Source organism: Canis lupus, chromosome 28, assembly GCF_011100685.1.
Source record: "Canis lupus familiaris isolate Mischka breed German Shepherd chromosome 28, alternate assembly UU_Cfam_GSD_1.0, whole genome shotgun sequence".
Classification (NCBI taxonomy): Eukaryota; Metazoa; Chordata; class Mammalia; order Carnivora; family Canidae; genus Canis; species Canis lupus.
In genome coordinates, this window is record NC_049249.1 from 1,680,746 (window position 1) to 1,697,623 (window position 16,878).

At 44.0% G+C, this 16,878-nt stretch overlaps 1 protein-coding gene and 1 pseudogene across 3 annotated transcripts; both read left to right on the forward strand.

Moving 5' to 3' along the window:
* The first annotated feature begins 1,679 nt into the window (after window positions 1–1,679).
* Window positions 1,680–14,537, forward strand: C28H10orf53 (chromosome 28 C10orf53 homolog). 3 transcript variants are annotated; one of them, XR_005380360.1, is made up of 4 exons: window positions 1,689–1,814; window positions 2,169–2,269; window positions 13,270–13,389; window positions 14,261–14,537. XR_005380360.1 is itself a non-coding variant. In XM_038578057.1 (3 exons), the coding sequence occupies exons 1-3, from the start codon at window positions 1,718–1,720 to the stop codon at window positions 14,345–14,347; spliced, it is 225 nt and encodes a 74-aa protein (XP_038433985.1). In that variant the 5' UTR covers window positions 1,680–1,717; the 3' UTR covers window positions 14,348–14,537. The 3 variants fall into 3 exon arrangements, 2 of the variants coding, with proteins under 2 accessions (XP_038433985.1, XP_038433984.1); XM_038578057.1 differs by lacking the exon at window positions 2,169–2,269 and having other exon boundaries at window positions 1,680–1,814; window positions 14,340–14,537; XM_038578056.1 differs by lacking the exon at window positions 2,169–2,269 and having other exon boundaries at window positions 1,692–1,814.
* Window positions 7,233–7,849, forward strand: LOC102153401 (annotated as a pseudogene).
* Window positions 14,538–16,878: the final 2,341 nt, after the last annotated feature.

Consider the following 16,878-nt stretch of genomic DNA (forward strand, 5'->3'; position numbering starts at 1 on the left):
GATGAGAGTAAGTAAGCATAACACTGGCGATGCTTTTACTCTGGGGCTATCTAGTGATCTTGAATAAACAACCTAGAAGATAAGATGCAATTTTGAGTCTTTGCGGGGTTAGGCATACAAAAATGGGACTCCAGCACTACCCAGGGGGAGTCCTGGCAAGCCACCACCCTCTTTGGGGCTAGGAATGAGGATAAAATACAAATGAATCAACCTCCTCATAGACTGCAGCCCAGTTTCAAGCCATCTGGATGGCTCAGATAATCTCAATCCCTGAAACTGTATTAAGATAATCTATTAAAATAATCCTGGCTTGCTGGTGTTACCAGGAACTGGCAAGCAGTGGGACGGGGGGGGGGGGGGGGTCTTCTATTGAGAAAGATAACATCACCCTTGGCCTCAAATTGTTCCTACAAAGAATTTTTTGTAAGGCAATGTCCATCCAGTACACAATTAAAATAAACCAAGAACTATAGACAAAATAAGCAGACACCAGCAGAAATAACAACAGAAAAAGACACATGGGGTCTCCAGATAGTGAATTCTCAAGCAGACTATAAAATAAGTATCTTTACTATGATCAAGAAGATAACCTCAAACCTAAAAACTCAGCAAGAAATCAAAAACTATAGAAGATGGCATGGCAGATTTGAAAAAGGATCAAACTAAAATTCTAGAATTAAAAAATTAATACCCGAAAAAAACCCAACCATATTGATGGCTTTAATAGCAGTTTAGACATGGCTACAGAGAAAATTATCAAACTAGATTACATGTAAAAACGAATGAATGTATGCACACATATATACATACAATGCAAAAGAAGAATGAAAAGAGGAAAAACACAGAAGAGACATAAAGAATATAGTCAGAAGGTCTAACACATATTTATCTGATGTCCCTGAAAAGTGAGAAAATACAACCAGAAGCAACATGTGAAGAGATAATGACTCACATTTTTCCAAAAACAGAAGGACTTAAATTCGTTTCATGAATCTCAGCAAATCCAAGGCAAGATAAATAAAAAGAAACCAATAGGGACTCGGTCTGCTCAGGTCCTGATGTCAGAGTTCTGAGATGGAGCCGAGGGTGGAGCCTGGCGTTGGGCTCCAAGCTAGCAAGGAGTTGGCTTCTCCCACTCCCTCTGGCACTCTTCCTGCTGGTCATGCTCTCTCAAATAAAAAAAGATTTTTCAAAAAAGTCTGTACACAGGCACCTTACAAGAGTTTCCGATCCATCCTACACCTGTGGCTTACCTGGGAAGGTTACGCGGCCCCTCTGATCCACAGTTTTGTAAATACAAAGTACGAAATACAACCTCCTTCATAAGGATGGTAAAATAATGAAATGAGATAATACATGGAAAGTATTCAGCATGTCATCTGATACATAATTTCTGTAACCGGCTATAAATGTTGGCTATTGTTATCTATCATTGATACTTGCCCTACCGGGCAGAAATGTCCTGTTTACCTGACTGTGAGGGTGAGAAAGCAAGTCGCCTCCGACTACCACCACCCGTTTCTTGCACTTGGTAGCGGTGGCAGTACAGGTACCCGGGAAGGGACCTCCCTGCGCTCAGCAGGGGACAAGGCTCCTCAAGCCCCACCCCTTCCCGCCCTGGCCCCGCCCACCCCGCGGGGCTGCACCCACTCCCAAGGGCCTGTCGCCGGTTGCCAGGCAGTGTGTGTTGCGCCTTAGCCCACGCTGGCGGCGGGCCATGCCGAAGGACGCCGTGGTCATCGTGCGCTACGGGCCGTACAGCGCGGTCGGGCTGCCTGTGGAGTACCACCGCTTCCGCCTAGAGGGCCTGCAAGGTGGGCAGCCGAGAGCCAGAGGCCACCCACCTGCATGCGCCCGGGTGCACCCCAGCCCCTGAGCACCAGTGCAAGCTATGCTCTCGGCCCATACCTCCTCCCTCCTCAGACCCAGACCGAGTGCCTTAACCTCTGGAAAGTCTTCCCACTGGGGAAACAGGCAGTTTACACAAGTTCTTTGGGTGGGATGGCTTATGTACCCAGCTTCATACATTGGGAAACTGAAAATCAAGAATATTAAGTGACTTTTCCAAGGTCATATGGCTGGAAAATGGTGGAGAGTCCTTACCTTCAGCATTCAATTGTGCAACAAACCTTTCCTGAGCACCTAATATGTGTTGGACATTCTTCCAGGTACCAAGGACTCACTGGTGAACAAAGATACATGTCCTTAAAGTGACCTTCTCATTGCTGACTACTAGTTGACAGTGGTGCCAGGCCTCCAACAGAAGAACGTAAGCATAGTGGGACCAGTCACTGGTCATAATTAGAGGGGAGAGGGGGAAGTCTGGAAAGGTTTATTCACTGGAGTTGAACTTTAACGAGTAAGGAGAAAATAACCAGGTAAGGAGAAGGAAGAACATGACAGACAGAGGAGCTGCAAAGGCCAGAAGCATGGGCAAGTGACGTATTTGTTTAACTGTTGGGAGGATGAGACCAAAATGGCAGGGACAGATCCTGCAGGGCCATATGAAAGTTTCTAGCAGGGGGGCTGAAACTGGCTGCCGTGAGGAGAACAGATCAGAAGGGACCAAGAATGGAAGCAAAGAGACAAGTCAAGAGGCTTTGGGGCGCTCCAGGGGAGAGATGAGAGTAGTCTGGACCAGCCATCGAGGGGGTGGATTCAAGTAAAAGCAATGGTACTTCCTAAGATGTTGGAGGTGGGAAGCAAGGGTCAGGAGGACATCCTCCGGATGTCCGGATCCAGTCTGCGTCTGGCTTGAGTGAAGTGCTGCTGTGTGGAAGTACTCTACACTAAAACTGACAACACCACGGATGGACTGCAATTTGGAAGAACATGTTCCTTTTTGGCCATATCAAACTCCATGTGTTTTCAGCTACATACATGGAGGTGTACTGAGCTCCACAGTTCTAGAGTTCAGAGAAAAAGTCTGAGCTAGAGATAGAAAGGTCTGAGTCATGGATCTGGGGACGACAAAGGGAATGAGAACAGAACCCAGGTTTGAGTCTTCAGTGCTTTTAAATGCTCTAATTTCCCAATGCAACCTTCTCATCGGCTTTCTTTCTCAGGCTTCATGAGGTTTATTGTATGTCTCAACAGTCTTTTGCCCAGACAGCTATGCATTTTTCATTTGCCCTCATGCTACACACGGCTTTTCCACCCTGTGTGAGCTCTGCATCAGGTGAAACAGAGACAAGGGCCTTGTACCAGTCCCAGGTAGCCCCCAGACAGTGCCGCACAAACACAGGAATTTGCAAACAAATCCCTTTAGACACAGGAACCAGGGCCCACATGGGGGACAGGGGCCACTGTCTTCAAGGCTGTCAGCAAGCTGGGGATGAGGCAAGTTAAGGTGCCACAAAGTTTTCTTACTACTTTAAAATTGCCTTTACTCTTTTTGCCAACTCTATTTTCCAGAATTCTGACAAAGTGGCTTCTCACAGTTTCAGGTTGTTCTGTTAATGTCTCTGCGAAGGAATGGGAGTTTGGAGTGCCTGCTCCATCATTTTGCTGATGTCTGCAGATGCTTTTTAAGTGTTTCTTGCCATAATCAGCATGACTGTATAGAGTTCAACTAGATCATTTACATACCAAGAATTGTATTAAAGGAGAATGCATAAGGACTTTGTTGTAATGTACAATTTATAATTTACAAATATTGAGGCTGGGGGGACTTCCCATCTAGTTTGTTCACAAATCCCATTGACTCAACTGGTCACCTTTGGTCACTTGTCTCCTACTTGCATTCTTGGCACTCTTGGCAGAGCAGAGATTAAGCACAAGGACTCTGAAGTCCAACCAATGTAGTTTTGAATTTTCTCCACCATTTAGTAGCTGTGTGGCCGAAGTCAAGATCAAGTTATTTACCTTTCTGAGCCTCAGTTTACTTACTGGCAAAATGGGAGCAGAACCCTACCTCCCTGATGTGAGATTCTAATGAAAAATGCACACAGAGTCCTAAATACTATTCCTTCACATAGTAAATGCTCAACAAACATTATTTCTTATTATTGCAGGACAGGCATATTACTAGGAAGGGGATGAGGGAGCAGCCTGGGGCACACTGGAGAGCAGCAAGCAGTCAGGTCTGGCTGAAGGATGCTATGTAATGAGTCAGGCCTGTTTTACCCTTGACAACAGGGAGCCAGCAACATATCTTGAGCTAAAGAATGATGAGATAAAGGATGTGCCCTAAGAGGCCAATTCTAAAGGAAGAGATTTGGGTAGGGGAAGTGAAAGAAGATGAATTATTGAGAAGTATCAAGAAATTGGGGTGCTTGGTGGCTCAGCCAGTTAAGTGTCTGCCTTCGGCTCAGATCATGATCTCATGGTCCTGGATGGAGGCCATGCCAGGCTCCCTGCTCAGCGGGGAGTCTGCTTCTCCCACTCCTTCTGCTGCTCCTCCCACTTGGGTATTCTCTCTCTCTCAAATAAATAAATAAAATATTTTTTTAAAAAGAAATATTAAGAGATTAGAATCTCTAGATTAGATCCCCACCTAGGGGATCCCTGGGTGGCTCAGCGGTTTAGTGCCTGCCTTTGACCCAGGGTGTGATCCTGGAGTCCCAGGACTGAATCACACATCAGGCTCCCTCAATGGAGCCTGCTTCTCCCTCTGTCTGTGTCTGTGTCTGTCTGTCTGTCTGTCTCTCTCTCTCTCTTTCTCTGTCTCTCATGAATAAATAAATAAAATCTTAAAAAAAAAAAAAAAGAAATTATGTCCTGAAGTTCAAGGGAAAGACAAAGACTACCTGAGTCAGAAGTACTTGTGACCTACCAGTGGATGATACAAATTTCTCTCTCCAAACAGGACCTCTCATTGTCATTGGGCTAGTTAGTAGGCATCTCAGACTAGTATGTCCAAAATTTCTAAACTGGCCTCCTCATACCCAGCCCACCCCAGCCCATCCTGCATTCTTTCCATCTCAATGCACACAGCTCCATTTTTTCAATTACGCAAGCCAAAAAGCTCACAGGCATCTTTCTTTTTTAAAAAAAAATAAAATTATTTGAATTCTATTTACTTAACACATAGTGTTTATTAGTTTCAGGGGTAGAATTTAGTGATTCATCAGTTGCATACAATACCCAAGTGCTCATTACATCACGTGCCCTCTTTAATGCCCATCACTCAGTTACCTCATTCCCCCATCTCTCTTCCAGCAACCCTCAGTTTGCTTCCTAGAGTTAAGTCTCCCTCTCCGTTTTCATCTTCTTTTATTTTTCCTTCCCTCCCCCATGTTCATCTGTTTTGTTTTTTAAATTCCACATACAAGCGAGGTCATATGGTAATTGTTTTTCCCAACTGACTTATTTTGCTCAGCATGATACCCTCTAGTTCCATTCGTGTTGTTGCAAATGGCAAGATTTCATTCTTTTTGATGACTGAGTATATATTGTCTATATATATTGTATCTTCTTTTATCCATTCATCTGTCGATGGAAATCCGGGCTCTTTCCATAATTTGCCTATTGTGGACATTGCTGCTATAAACATTGTGGTGCAGGTGCCGCTTCCCATCACTACATTAGTATCTTCGGGGTAAATACCCAGTAGTGCAATTGCTGGATTGTAGGGTAGCTCTACTTTTAACTTTTTGAGGAAACTCCATATTATTTTCCAGACTGGCTGTACCAACTTGAATTCCCCCCACAGTATAAAAGGTTCCCCTTTCTCCACATCTTCACCAATATCTGTTGTTTCCTGAGTTGTTCATTTTAGGCATTCTGACCAGTGTGAGATGGTATCTCATTGTGGTTTTGATTTGTATTTCCCTGATGCTGAGCGAGGCTGAGTATGTTTTAATGTGTCTGTTGGCCATGTGTAAGTCTTCTTTGGAGAAATGTCTGTTCGTGTCGCAGGTGTCTTTTTGTGCTTCTTCTGCCTCACATCATCACAGCCACCATCATATCCTGCCTGGACCTCCTCACTGAGCTCCTTGTGATCACCTTTGTCCCCTTCAGTCTGTCCTCAGCACCAACGCCAGGTGATACCTTTAAACTGAGTCAGAGCATGGCTTGTGCCTCCAAGAACATCCTGGCAACTCCTAGCTCCTTCAAAGGAGAAGCCAAGGCCTTACACTGGCCCCTCAGGCTCCTGGTGTCCTCCCTAACCTCATTTCCTCCACCACAACCCACTCCTGCCCCTCACTCACTCCACTGAGGCCACAATGGCCTTCTCCCTGGCCTTTGAACACCCCTGGTGTACTTTGACCTCAGGGCTTGGCAGTTCTCCACATGGAATGCTCTTTCTCCAGATTCCTGCCTGGCCCTCACTCTTCACTCTCTAACAACATGGCACGGAGGTGTTTCTCAAAAGTGACCTTCGTCCACAGGCGCTCCTTGAGGAAACCCATTGAAAATGTCAACACCTCCCTCTGCCTCCCTTTTCCCTGTCTCCCTTCCTTCCTTGTCTATTTCTTCTTAGTACTAATTCTGTCTAATTCTTCTTAGTACTCATAGAATTCTGTCTAATTCTTCTTAGTACTCATACATTTGAGCACACTCTTTTTCTATACTCTCATCCATCATGAATTTATCTTTTTCTAGGCGAAACATACACTTCACAGATTTACCTCGTTATCCTTCTCTTCTCCTGGATGTATACTTCAGGGAAGCAGGCATTCTTGTCTGGTCTATTCTCTGCTGTGTCCCCGGGTCCAGGACTGTGCCAATTTGTTTGTTTGTTAGATTTTATTTATTTTGGAGAGAGAGAGCACTTATGCAGGTGTGCATAAGCAGGGGGAGGTACAGAGGGGAGGGAGAGGGGCAGGCAGACTTCCTGCTGAGTTCAGAGCCTAAGTCCTGGGTATTAGTCTCAGGACCCTGAGATCATGACCTGGTCTGAAACCAAGAGTTGGATACTTAACTGACTCAGCCACCCAGGCTCCCCTGTGCCAGGTCTATCTTAAGGGTTGATAAACATTAGTTAAACCTGAATAGAGCTGAACACTGGATCCACAGGAGGTGAGACTTTAGGAGAAAGCAAGGAAAGACAGAATTGGAAGACAGCAGGACCTTGGTAGTGGCCCCTCTGGGAGACACAGAGGTAGGAGAGAACCCAGAGGCATTTCACCCAGTGAAATGAAGATTTCAAAAAGAAAATGGCTAATGGGCACCAAACTGTTAAGTAGGAGTCATTTCTAGAAAAAGATGAATTCATGGTTGATGAAGGACATAGAAAAAAATTGTCTTCAAAGACTGGCGATGAGCCTCTCGGTCGTCTCCGCTCTGGGAGCAGCTCTCCTGCTACAGCCCCTCATCCCCTGAAAATGTAGGCCTGTGCAAAGTTCGTCTCCACCCCCTTCTTTGTCCGGAGCACCTCTCAGCTGTTGAGCCGATCACTGTCTGCAGTGGTGCTAAAACCACCAGAGACACTGACAGATAAGAGCCTCAGCAGCCTGACAGCCCCACATCCCCTGACCTCACTTATTCCTAGCCGCAGCTTCCAAACCAGCGCCATTTCAAGGGACATTGACACGGCAGCCAAGTTCATTGGGGCTGGGGCTGCCACTGTAGGGGTGGCTGGCTCTGGGGCTGGAATTGGGACTGTGTTTGGGAGCCTCATCATTGGTTATGCCAGGAATCCCTCTCTGAAGCAACAGCTCTTCTCCTATGCCATTCTGGGCTTTGCCCTCTCGGAGGCCATGGGGCTCTTTTGCCTGATGGTGGCCTTTCTCATCCTCTTCGCCATGTGAAGGAGTCGTCTCCACTTCCCATAGGTCTTTCTCCCATGTCTTGTCTGCCCTGTATGCCCTGTATGTTCCTTTTCCTATACCTCCCCAGGCAGCCTGGGGAAAGTGGTTGGCTCAGGGTTTGACAGAGGAAAGACAAATAAATACTGTATTAATAATAATAAAATAAAATAAGAAAAATAATAAGACAAACAAATACTGTAATAATAATAAGAAAAAAAGACTGGCGATGAGAAGGTAAAATGGCACAGAAACTTTAGAGAGCAACTCGGCTGTGTCTTAAAATTTAACCATATACTATAGAATCCAGCTATTCCATTGCTGAATCTTTATCATATATATATATATGATAGATGATAGATAGATAAATAGATAGACTCACACGTGTACATGGAGGCATCCCAGGAATGTTTTCTGCAATGTTCTTGCTGATAATGAAGAATTGAAAACAACCAGTCCTTTCTCTGAATAAATTGTAGTATGTGATGTAGGAAAAGACTTTAGAATTCAAAGCTGACAGCCAAGAAAGAATTCTTGAGATGTCTTTGGTGCAAAAAGGTGATTTTATTAAAGAATGGGGACAGGACCCAAGAGCAGAAAGAGTTGCCCTGAGGTCATGAGGAATGGCCCATTATACACCTTCAAGTTGGAAGGGGATTGGGGATAGCCTAAGTATCTAAGGAATTTTGGAAGCAAGGTTTCCAGGACCTTCAGGGGGCTAGCTATTGTTGGGAAAAGGTCATTTATTACCTTCTAATAAAACCTTAGTCATGAGACCCTTTAGATGTATATTGGTGGGTCATATATTGGAGGAGGATTGTCAAAATATATCTTGGGGAGTAGAGATAAAGGAAATTTCTAAAGGAATTTTTAAAAATATTTAATTTATTTATTCATGAGAGACACAGAGAGAGGCAGAGAGAGAGAGAGAGAGGCAGACAGGAGAAGCAGGCTCCCTGCAAGGAGCATCCAAGGAGCCCTATTTGGGACTCCATCCCAGGACTCCTGGATCACGCCCTGAGCCAAAGGCAGATGCTCACTCAACAACTGGGTCACCCAGGTGTCCCTCTAAAGGAATTTTTGTATGTTAAAGTAGACTTACAGGATTCTGGGGGGTCAGGCTAAGATTGCCTTTTGCTCTAGGCAAGGTATTAACACGGAGGCAGTTGAGTCCCTAGAGGAAGGTCACTCTGCCTGTTTCAAAGATTTGTGAATGGGCTGTGGGTAGCAAGGAAATTTAATAATTTCTCTTCTGCCTTTGGTTCCCACATCAGTATATCCATCCCATATAAATGTAGGGCAGCAGGTCCATGTGTATTGAAAGGGCTGGATCACCACAGCTAGAGGTAAGGGAAGGGGGTGTGTTTCTGAGTTCTGCCTACAGTGCCTACACTTCCACTGAAAACAGCAAAGAAAGGAGGGGGATGAATTCCTGGTGATTTAAAATCTTTGTCCTATAATTTCAAGGTTTTTAAACACTCGTGGGTCTGCATTACCTTTATAATCTGATAAAATTTTAGAGTTTAAAATAGTTTGGGATTGTTGTCGTTGTTGTTTAACCAGCAAAAGTATTTTAAAGAAGTAAGAAAGGAGATAAGTCAGAGTGTCGATCTACTAAGAGGGGTGGGGAGAACTGAGTGAGCCACTGACCGTGCTGATGGCGCTCCACTTCAGAGAGCACAGGGTCAAGAGAAGGTGGGCTGGAGCTTCAATCCGCAAGAGGTAAAGAAGCAGGGAGAGATGAGGAAGGCAGGGGCACAGGCTGCTCTTCCCACAGTAGGGGAGGGGAAAGAGTATCTTGAGAAGATCAAGGGGAGAATTTTTATGGGGGAAGGAGAAGAGCATTGCAAGGTATCAGCAGGTGGTTGATTTTTAAAGTTAGTGTATCCCTGAATGATAGTTCATATAATACCAGCAGCCAACACTTACTGAGCACTGGTGACAAATGCTAAGGTATTAACAAAAGCTAAGCGGGAAGTATCTGCACCCCCTTCTCAGTCTCCTACTCCCCTCCTCCCTGCCACTTTAGAGTCCATACTAACATCACACCAAGCACAGAGTGGTGCATTTGCAGATCCTCCTCTGTAAAATCTGCATCTGAATTCTTTGAAAATCATAGCCCTTTATCACGTCCTGAAGCCCTGCTGGCTTTGGAAATTTGTCTGATATTTCCTGAACTTACTGTGCCTTAAGAAACCTGAAAATTGAAAGAAAAAAATCTGAAAATTATTCTTTCTTTATTAATGACAAATTATAATGGTTCAGCAAAAATGTGTCTACTATGGCCTCAATATTGTTGAAATTAAACTAATGCTAAACAACAAGTCTTAAGTAATTCCCTGGCCATGGTTGCTCCTGCTCTGCTGTCCCTAATGAAGTCTGCCAAATAACCTGCTGCTAAAAGGAACTAAAAGGGATTGAATCCGACCCCATAAAAATAGGATCCACCCTTATTTAGCTAAGATGCTCCCTGTACCACTCTCATCCTAGCTATGCATTAGCCGCACACGTTATGGTCATCAGCATTGCAACTGTGCCTAGCGCGGAGGAGGGGGAGTTGCCCGTCTGTCCGTTTGCCTTCACTTCCTGACTAGCAGCATTTAAATCTCTCCCAGATGGTGCACAATTCCGCCAGCACTGAGAACAGGGAGGCTTTTCCGTGTTCCTTCAGTTTACCCTGATCCCCCTTGAAGAATGAGGTGCCACTTCAAAGAGGCAGGCATTCTGCAGGTGGCCTTACAGCTTCTGGTTGATTTATGCTGGAGTTTAGCCACTGCCGTTGGAAAGACTTTGTTGCATGGAGTATATTTATCTGACCTTTCTTTGAATAGACAACCCCATAGCAGCTCCTAGGGAAAAAAATGGGTCCTCCATGTAGAGAGGTGGCATTTGGATGAGCTGCAAGAGGAATTCTGGTGCTTAAGTTTGATCCCTTAAGCCTGCCCTGACCACCCTATAGCTGGGCTCAATACATCCTGGGCTGATGAGAAGGGGACAGGCTTCCTAAGGGTGAATATATGACACGGACTCTGAAGTGGCTCATCACTTTAATAAGAATCAGACTTAGGTCACTCAGTGTCCAAAAGAGTCATTGGAGGTGCCCAGCACCATTAAATTGAGCTTGTTTATTTAACAAGCTATATTAACACTGGGCACACTGGGCAGGGGTGGGGGGATTGTGGTCACTGAGGGAGACATGTACCCTTAAAGGCCCTGAGACCCCATGTTTTATATAGAAGGTGAAGTGAGGAGTGATATGTTCTCTTAAGAGGGTTGCTTCTTGTCAGGCTTCATTGGCTTCAGGATAAGACAGATTCTCATCATTTGGCATCACTGATTTCCATAGGGTAGGCTATTTGGTGAATCAAATCCTGTTTCTTAGATATTCTTTGCCATAAAAGAGTGCTGCTGTTCTCATAAAACAAACCCCAAACCCAGGTGCTCCATGAGACTCCATCAGACAGAGCCCTGCCTTGTAGGGAAAGAAAACACCATGGTGGGCTGTGGGGTGCACACCTTCTTAGGGGCTCCTTCTGCAGAACCCCTCCTCACTTACACTGCAGTCACAGTGAGCAGCTCCACACAGAGCCTATACCTCCTTCTCTCCAGAACTCCCAGGCCTTAGAGAGTGGGTGTTGTGTGTTAGAAGGATAGAGGTAATACCGTGTCTCCAGAGATAGGGTGGGAATGGAGAAGCTGTTTTGTTCCTGATTTTTTCCTATCACATTGAAGTACATTTCCCAGGAACATCTTCTAACAATGCAAAAAGGTCCTGGAGGCCAAATTGCCTCCTACCCACTCACTTGTAGCTTTTCCCTCTGGAGCTACATGTCCCCACTCCAGAGGGGGTTCCACTGAGAGGGTGTATGATCCCCAGAAATCTCCTCCTATAGGCTGCCTTTATGTTTCTTAGACTATCCACTGACCATCCCAAACTGCATGGACTGCTTCATTTAAACAAGTCATTGGTCCAAGCTGAGTGCCTTCCTCCAAAGATGTTTTAAGACAAGACACTTAAATAGGATACAATAACATAAATATGTCAAAAGAAAAGATGCGGGTGTCCCATTGAGAGAGGCATTAGCTGGTGCAGGGTCAATTAGGGCCACCACTGGTGCCTGAGGAGTGCTATCTTGTTAATGGAGATCCTCACTGAGTTACTCTCTGAAGTTCCTTTTAGAAGTGAAATTAAAATCACGCAATTAAAATGTTCACAGTTGGGGCTGGATGTTCTTGAACTGATTGAAAGATGAAGAAGTGGACACGTCAACATTTTGAAACAGCAATTGTCTCTAATTAAATGCAATTAACTGACATAACTGTCTGCTTTTCTGCACGTAAGACTGATTGAAATGCTAAGACTTAAAAAAAAAAAAAAACATAACCTTCCTCTGATTCCTCTTCGCATCCTAACCATAATTCTCACCAATGTATGAAGACCGCCAAAGATGGTGATTTGGCACACCAACTCCATCACTAATATTGCAGGGTAAACATATTAAAAAAACTGGAGAGAGAGCGACATTTTAGAGAAAACAGAACTCCATGGTGTTCAATGCAAATCATTTCTCTTACATGCATATATTTCTGAATTTCCACAATGGAGGATACATCTAACAACTTTTGATACCACTTCCACTAGAGATCAAATGCAGCTTCCACAGTTTAGTTCATTAGCTTTTTATTTTTAAAAAAAAAGCATTTTGTTTTTTATTATAAAAAATCTGGAAAATGCTGAAAGAAAAAGAGAAACAGGTTTCACATAGAATTGCCACAGAGAGATACCCACTGAGTATTTCTTTTTCTTTTCCTATGACATATACATAATTTAATTCGTTTGAAAATGTATTTTCATAGATACTGTATATGTACCTCAATTGTTTGCTAACGTTACAAATATTTTTCTTGCTATTTAAAAAACTCATAAACATTTTTTGAAATGTTTGAATAAAACCTCATCATACGGACCTATCATCAATTGCTTGACCATCCTCTTCTGATTAGGACAGTACGTTATTCAAAGTATTTTCTATTATAATGCTACAGATAGGAACATCTTGTTACCAAACTCTGCCTGAATTTCTGATTTTTTTCCTGGAGAAGCTTTTTATAAGTGCAATTTCCCAGGCCAGAGTTCATTTTATAATTCTAAATTTTCTTGAGGCTTTTGAGGCTTTTGGTATGTACTGCCAAATTACCTAAATTTGATAACCAATTTATATTTCTACCTGCAGCATAAGAAGTTACTTGATTTCCCACATGCCCTCCAACATTGAGTATCCTCTCTGTAAGAAAAGTTCAAAAACTCTTCTTAGAGGCATCTCCTATTTTTATATATCCTATGGGTCTGGGGCAGATTGTAACCAAAATCTGAATTACTCAGGTCCCTGGCTGCACTTTCCAGCCAAAGTGATGGCATATCTGGGCCAGCACCAGGTAGGTACCCACCATAGCAGTTGAGTCACGGCCAGAAGCAACTGGAGAATAAGCCAGCTGCTCCATCCATGAGGACATCTACATATTAGGTTAATCTAGAGCCTGTTCTCACATTACCCACATCCCTCTCCATCTTTTCCAGCTGTGTTGGCCAGAGATGGACACAAAGTCATCCTAGAGAAGATAGAAGACTGGAATGTGGTTGAACTCATGGTAAATGAAGAAATCATTTTCCACTGTAACATCAAAGATTTGGAGTTTGGTAAGTCCCTCAGCGCTGCTCCCAAACAGCATTTTTCCTCTTGGAGGTATGCTCAATTTCGAGTTGAAGTGGCCAGTGGGTTATGCCCAGATTCAAGTTGAATTTTTTTCTGAGTCTTAAATTCTTACTCAAAACCCTGTGCTCTGTGTTACATGAAAGAACATATCCTAAATCACACCGAATAAAGTGCTTGTTGCTCTGGACTTCTCCCCAGGACACGGGGAACGAAAGAAGGACAGAAAGAAAAATGAAGTTTTAGCCTTAGATTTCAAATGATATCATGGGAATTACGGGGTAACAGTTTTGGGGTTTTTCTTTTTCTTTTCACATTTTAACAATGTGTGTTTTATTATGATTTGCCTTCAAAACAGCTTTTGTTCCATTTGATTATTCTACCTAGACTCGCTAAGACAATGAGAGTTCTAAACCAGCGGTGCATGACGTTATTAGTGATGTTCTAGAGATCTCTTTGACCTGGAGACCTTCCCACCTGGCAGGCTGGCATCATGCATACCACACTCCACTCAGAAATAAAAGCTTTTGCAATCCACTAATACTCCGTTAAAGGCTAGTTAACAATTTACATGCCTGTGTACTTTGAGACTTGTCTTCTAGTAGAAGCCCATACATGTCTTCTAAGACATGACATTGTATCAAAAACTGGCCAAAAGAAGGGCACTTGAGAGGCCCAGCGGTTGAGCATCTGCCTTTGGCTCAGGTCATGATCCTGGGGTCCTGGGATCAGGACTCCTGCATGGAGCCTTCTTCTCCCTCTGCCTGTCTCTACCTCTCTCTCTGTGTCTCTCATGAATAAATAATAAAATCTTTAAAAAAAAAACTGGCCAAAAGAAAATTATATCTCTTTCCCTAGGAGGTGATGGCAAACTAGACCCGCTGTGTGAAGAGGCCAGGATAGCTGTCCTAAATGCCTACTGATCTCATCCAAACAGGCATCTGAAGTCAACAGAACAGCAGCTGCCTCTGGCCCTTCTGTGCAGCAAACAAAAGCAGCCACTCCAGGCCATGGATGCTGGGCTCTAGCAATCAAAGGTAATGCCAGCCCGTCCTTCAGCCTGCTCAGCATAGTGTCTCTCACCTGGCTGCAAGGAAACAGGGCCCACAAAAATAATAAAAGTACATCATCTGCAGCATCTTTCAATCTCAACCCATAGGGAAAGCCCTCTAATATCAGGTACATGTTGAGGAGAAGGAAATAATAAAATGCAATCTAATAACAAAGCGCCATCCCATACTAATAATACAGAGTTTGCCAGAAGCATCTGAGATTCCATTCTATAGTAAGAAAAGAGCTAGAAACAGGTAAAATTAAAGATTAGGGGGAAAGGGGAGCAGGGAGGGAGAATAGTGGCCCTTGGAAATCTGAACCAAAAGTTAATGTTGGTATTTGGAAATGTGGCTATTTCCACAAATTGATTTCCTGCTCCCTGGCTATTTCTACAGGTTAATTTCTTGCTCCCAATGCAATATCACTTTAAATGTTCAGATGCAAGTATCTAAAGTCAAATCATCAGTTATTCTTTAAAACAAGAAAATCATCTGCCTTCTTCTGCATTAGCCAGTCCAACAAGCCGTTCTGAAAAGGGTCTGAAAGAGCCCAGGGCAGAAGGCTCCTTATCCCTCTGGAAGAAAACAGCCCTGCGGAGTTGAGGAAGTATTTTAGTTATGGTCAGTGTAGAAATCAGCCGTGTCAAAATTATATTCTTTGTACTTTCAGCTCCTACACACCCAATGATAGCCTACATTCTTAGCTATAGAGAAAGGCAGGTATTGATCTAATGACGTTAAATGTGAGGTCATGGTTAAAGGCATCACACCTTGTAGGAAAAATAGGAGAAAGATGGGTTCCTTCACAAAAGACTCTGGGAGCCCTGGTGCAAGAGAAGAGCTTTCAGGGCTTCCACAGGACCACTGGATGGCTCGGAGCTCACGTCCCACAGGCAGCCACACGGCTCCCTGTGGCGTCACTGCACCTGAGGAGCCATCCTTTCCATCACTCCAGGTGGCCTCAAACACTCTGCCCCCAGAACTTCAAAGGCATCTGTGAGGCAATGAAACTACTTGTACAAGTTCTTTCTTGCATGTGAGGAGATGGGGGATATAATTTTCATTTTCAGCCCAAGGTTCACTTAGCAGATTTTATTCAGAGATTACAATCATTTGGGACTCTGGAAATATTTAATCCTCTTCACTGTGAACCCAAGGCTGAAAAACTTTCCTCCTGGTGTCTGGTGCCAGTTTCACACGTCTTTTGTAACCTAGATTTAGTCTGTCTTCCTCAAAGACCAGTTTATTATAGGTGTAGCATTCTGCTTTCATAGAAACACTTTAAGAGAAATACATTTTCATTACAGTATAATGGAAAAATATAGGTAAGGATAAAGTATAAATTTGATAACATTTTGGAATTTTTCAATTTGAGTGTCTTTTATTTATGTCTGATTATTCATTAAGAGATAGATATATAGGGCAGCCCTGGTGGCTTAGTGGTTTAGCACCGCCTTCGATCCAGGGTGTGATCCTGGAGACCCAGGATCGAGTCCCACGTTGGGCTCCCTGCATGGAGCCTGCTTCTCCCTCTGCCTGTGTCTCTGCCTCTCACTCTCTCTCTAATAAATAAATAATCTTTTTTTAAAAAAGAAATAGATATATAGAAAAATTGATTTCACTAACTCAGGATCACATTGTATGTACCCAATTATGTGTCTATTTTTTTTAACTTAACATTGTATGTTGACCCTCTTCCCATGTGACGAAAACGTTTGTCTAAGCATTCTATTGTAAATCAGGACGCTTCTTCCTCCTCGAACAGTATTTTCATTGCCGTAACTTTTTCTGCTAAGAAATAAAATTGCAAGCTCTCCTATCTGCATTCACTACAGCAACTTCAGCTCCAAAAACTGTGGCCCCTCCTCAGGCTCTACAGCGCCTCCCAACCCTCCATCCCCCTACTCCCCCACTCCCCCACCTCCCCCCTATGTTGAGAAAGCGCTCCACCAGGCAGCTAGCTGCCTTGCCCTCCCCTGATGCGCCCCATCCCAGCCTGTATTTGTGCCCTCAGAGCCACCCCAGCCACCCTTCCACCCATGCTCACTGCTCTCTGCTCTCCTTCCCTCCCTGACCGGAGCAGAAGGGTAGGGAAGGCAAGATTGCACTTGATGCTAAGACAAACTGCAGTGCACGGTGCTCCTGGGAGATGCCTGTGCCCAGGGGGCTGTGTTCCCGTTTCAATCAGAGCTAAGTGAGGTATGAATCAGCATTACCAGAAAATGTCACGGGGTTACCTCTGGATGGTAGGCTTGGGGGGCGGAGGGCTGCAGGACTTTCATTTCTTCCATATTGTAAATGTTTTCAGTGGTGGGATTTTTACTTTGTACAGTGTGAGTGTGTGTGTGTTGAGCTTGTGAGTGCTTTTCAAATAAACATTTAAAATAAAATTAGGCCCCTGAATGGGTTGGTTGGTTAAGCATC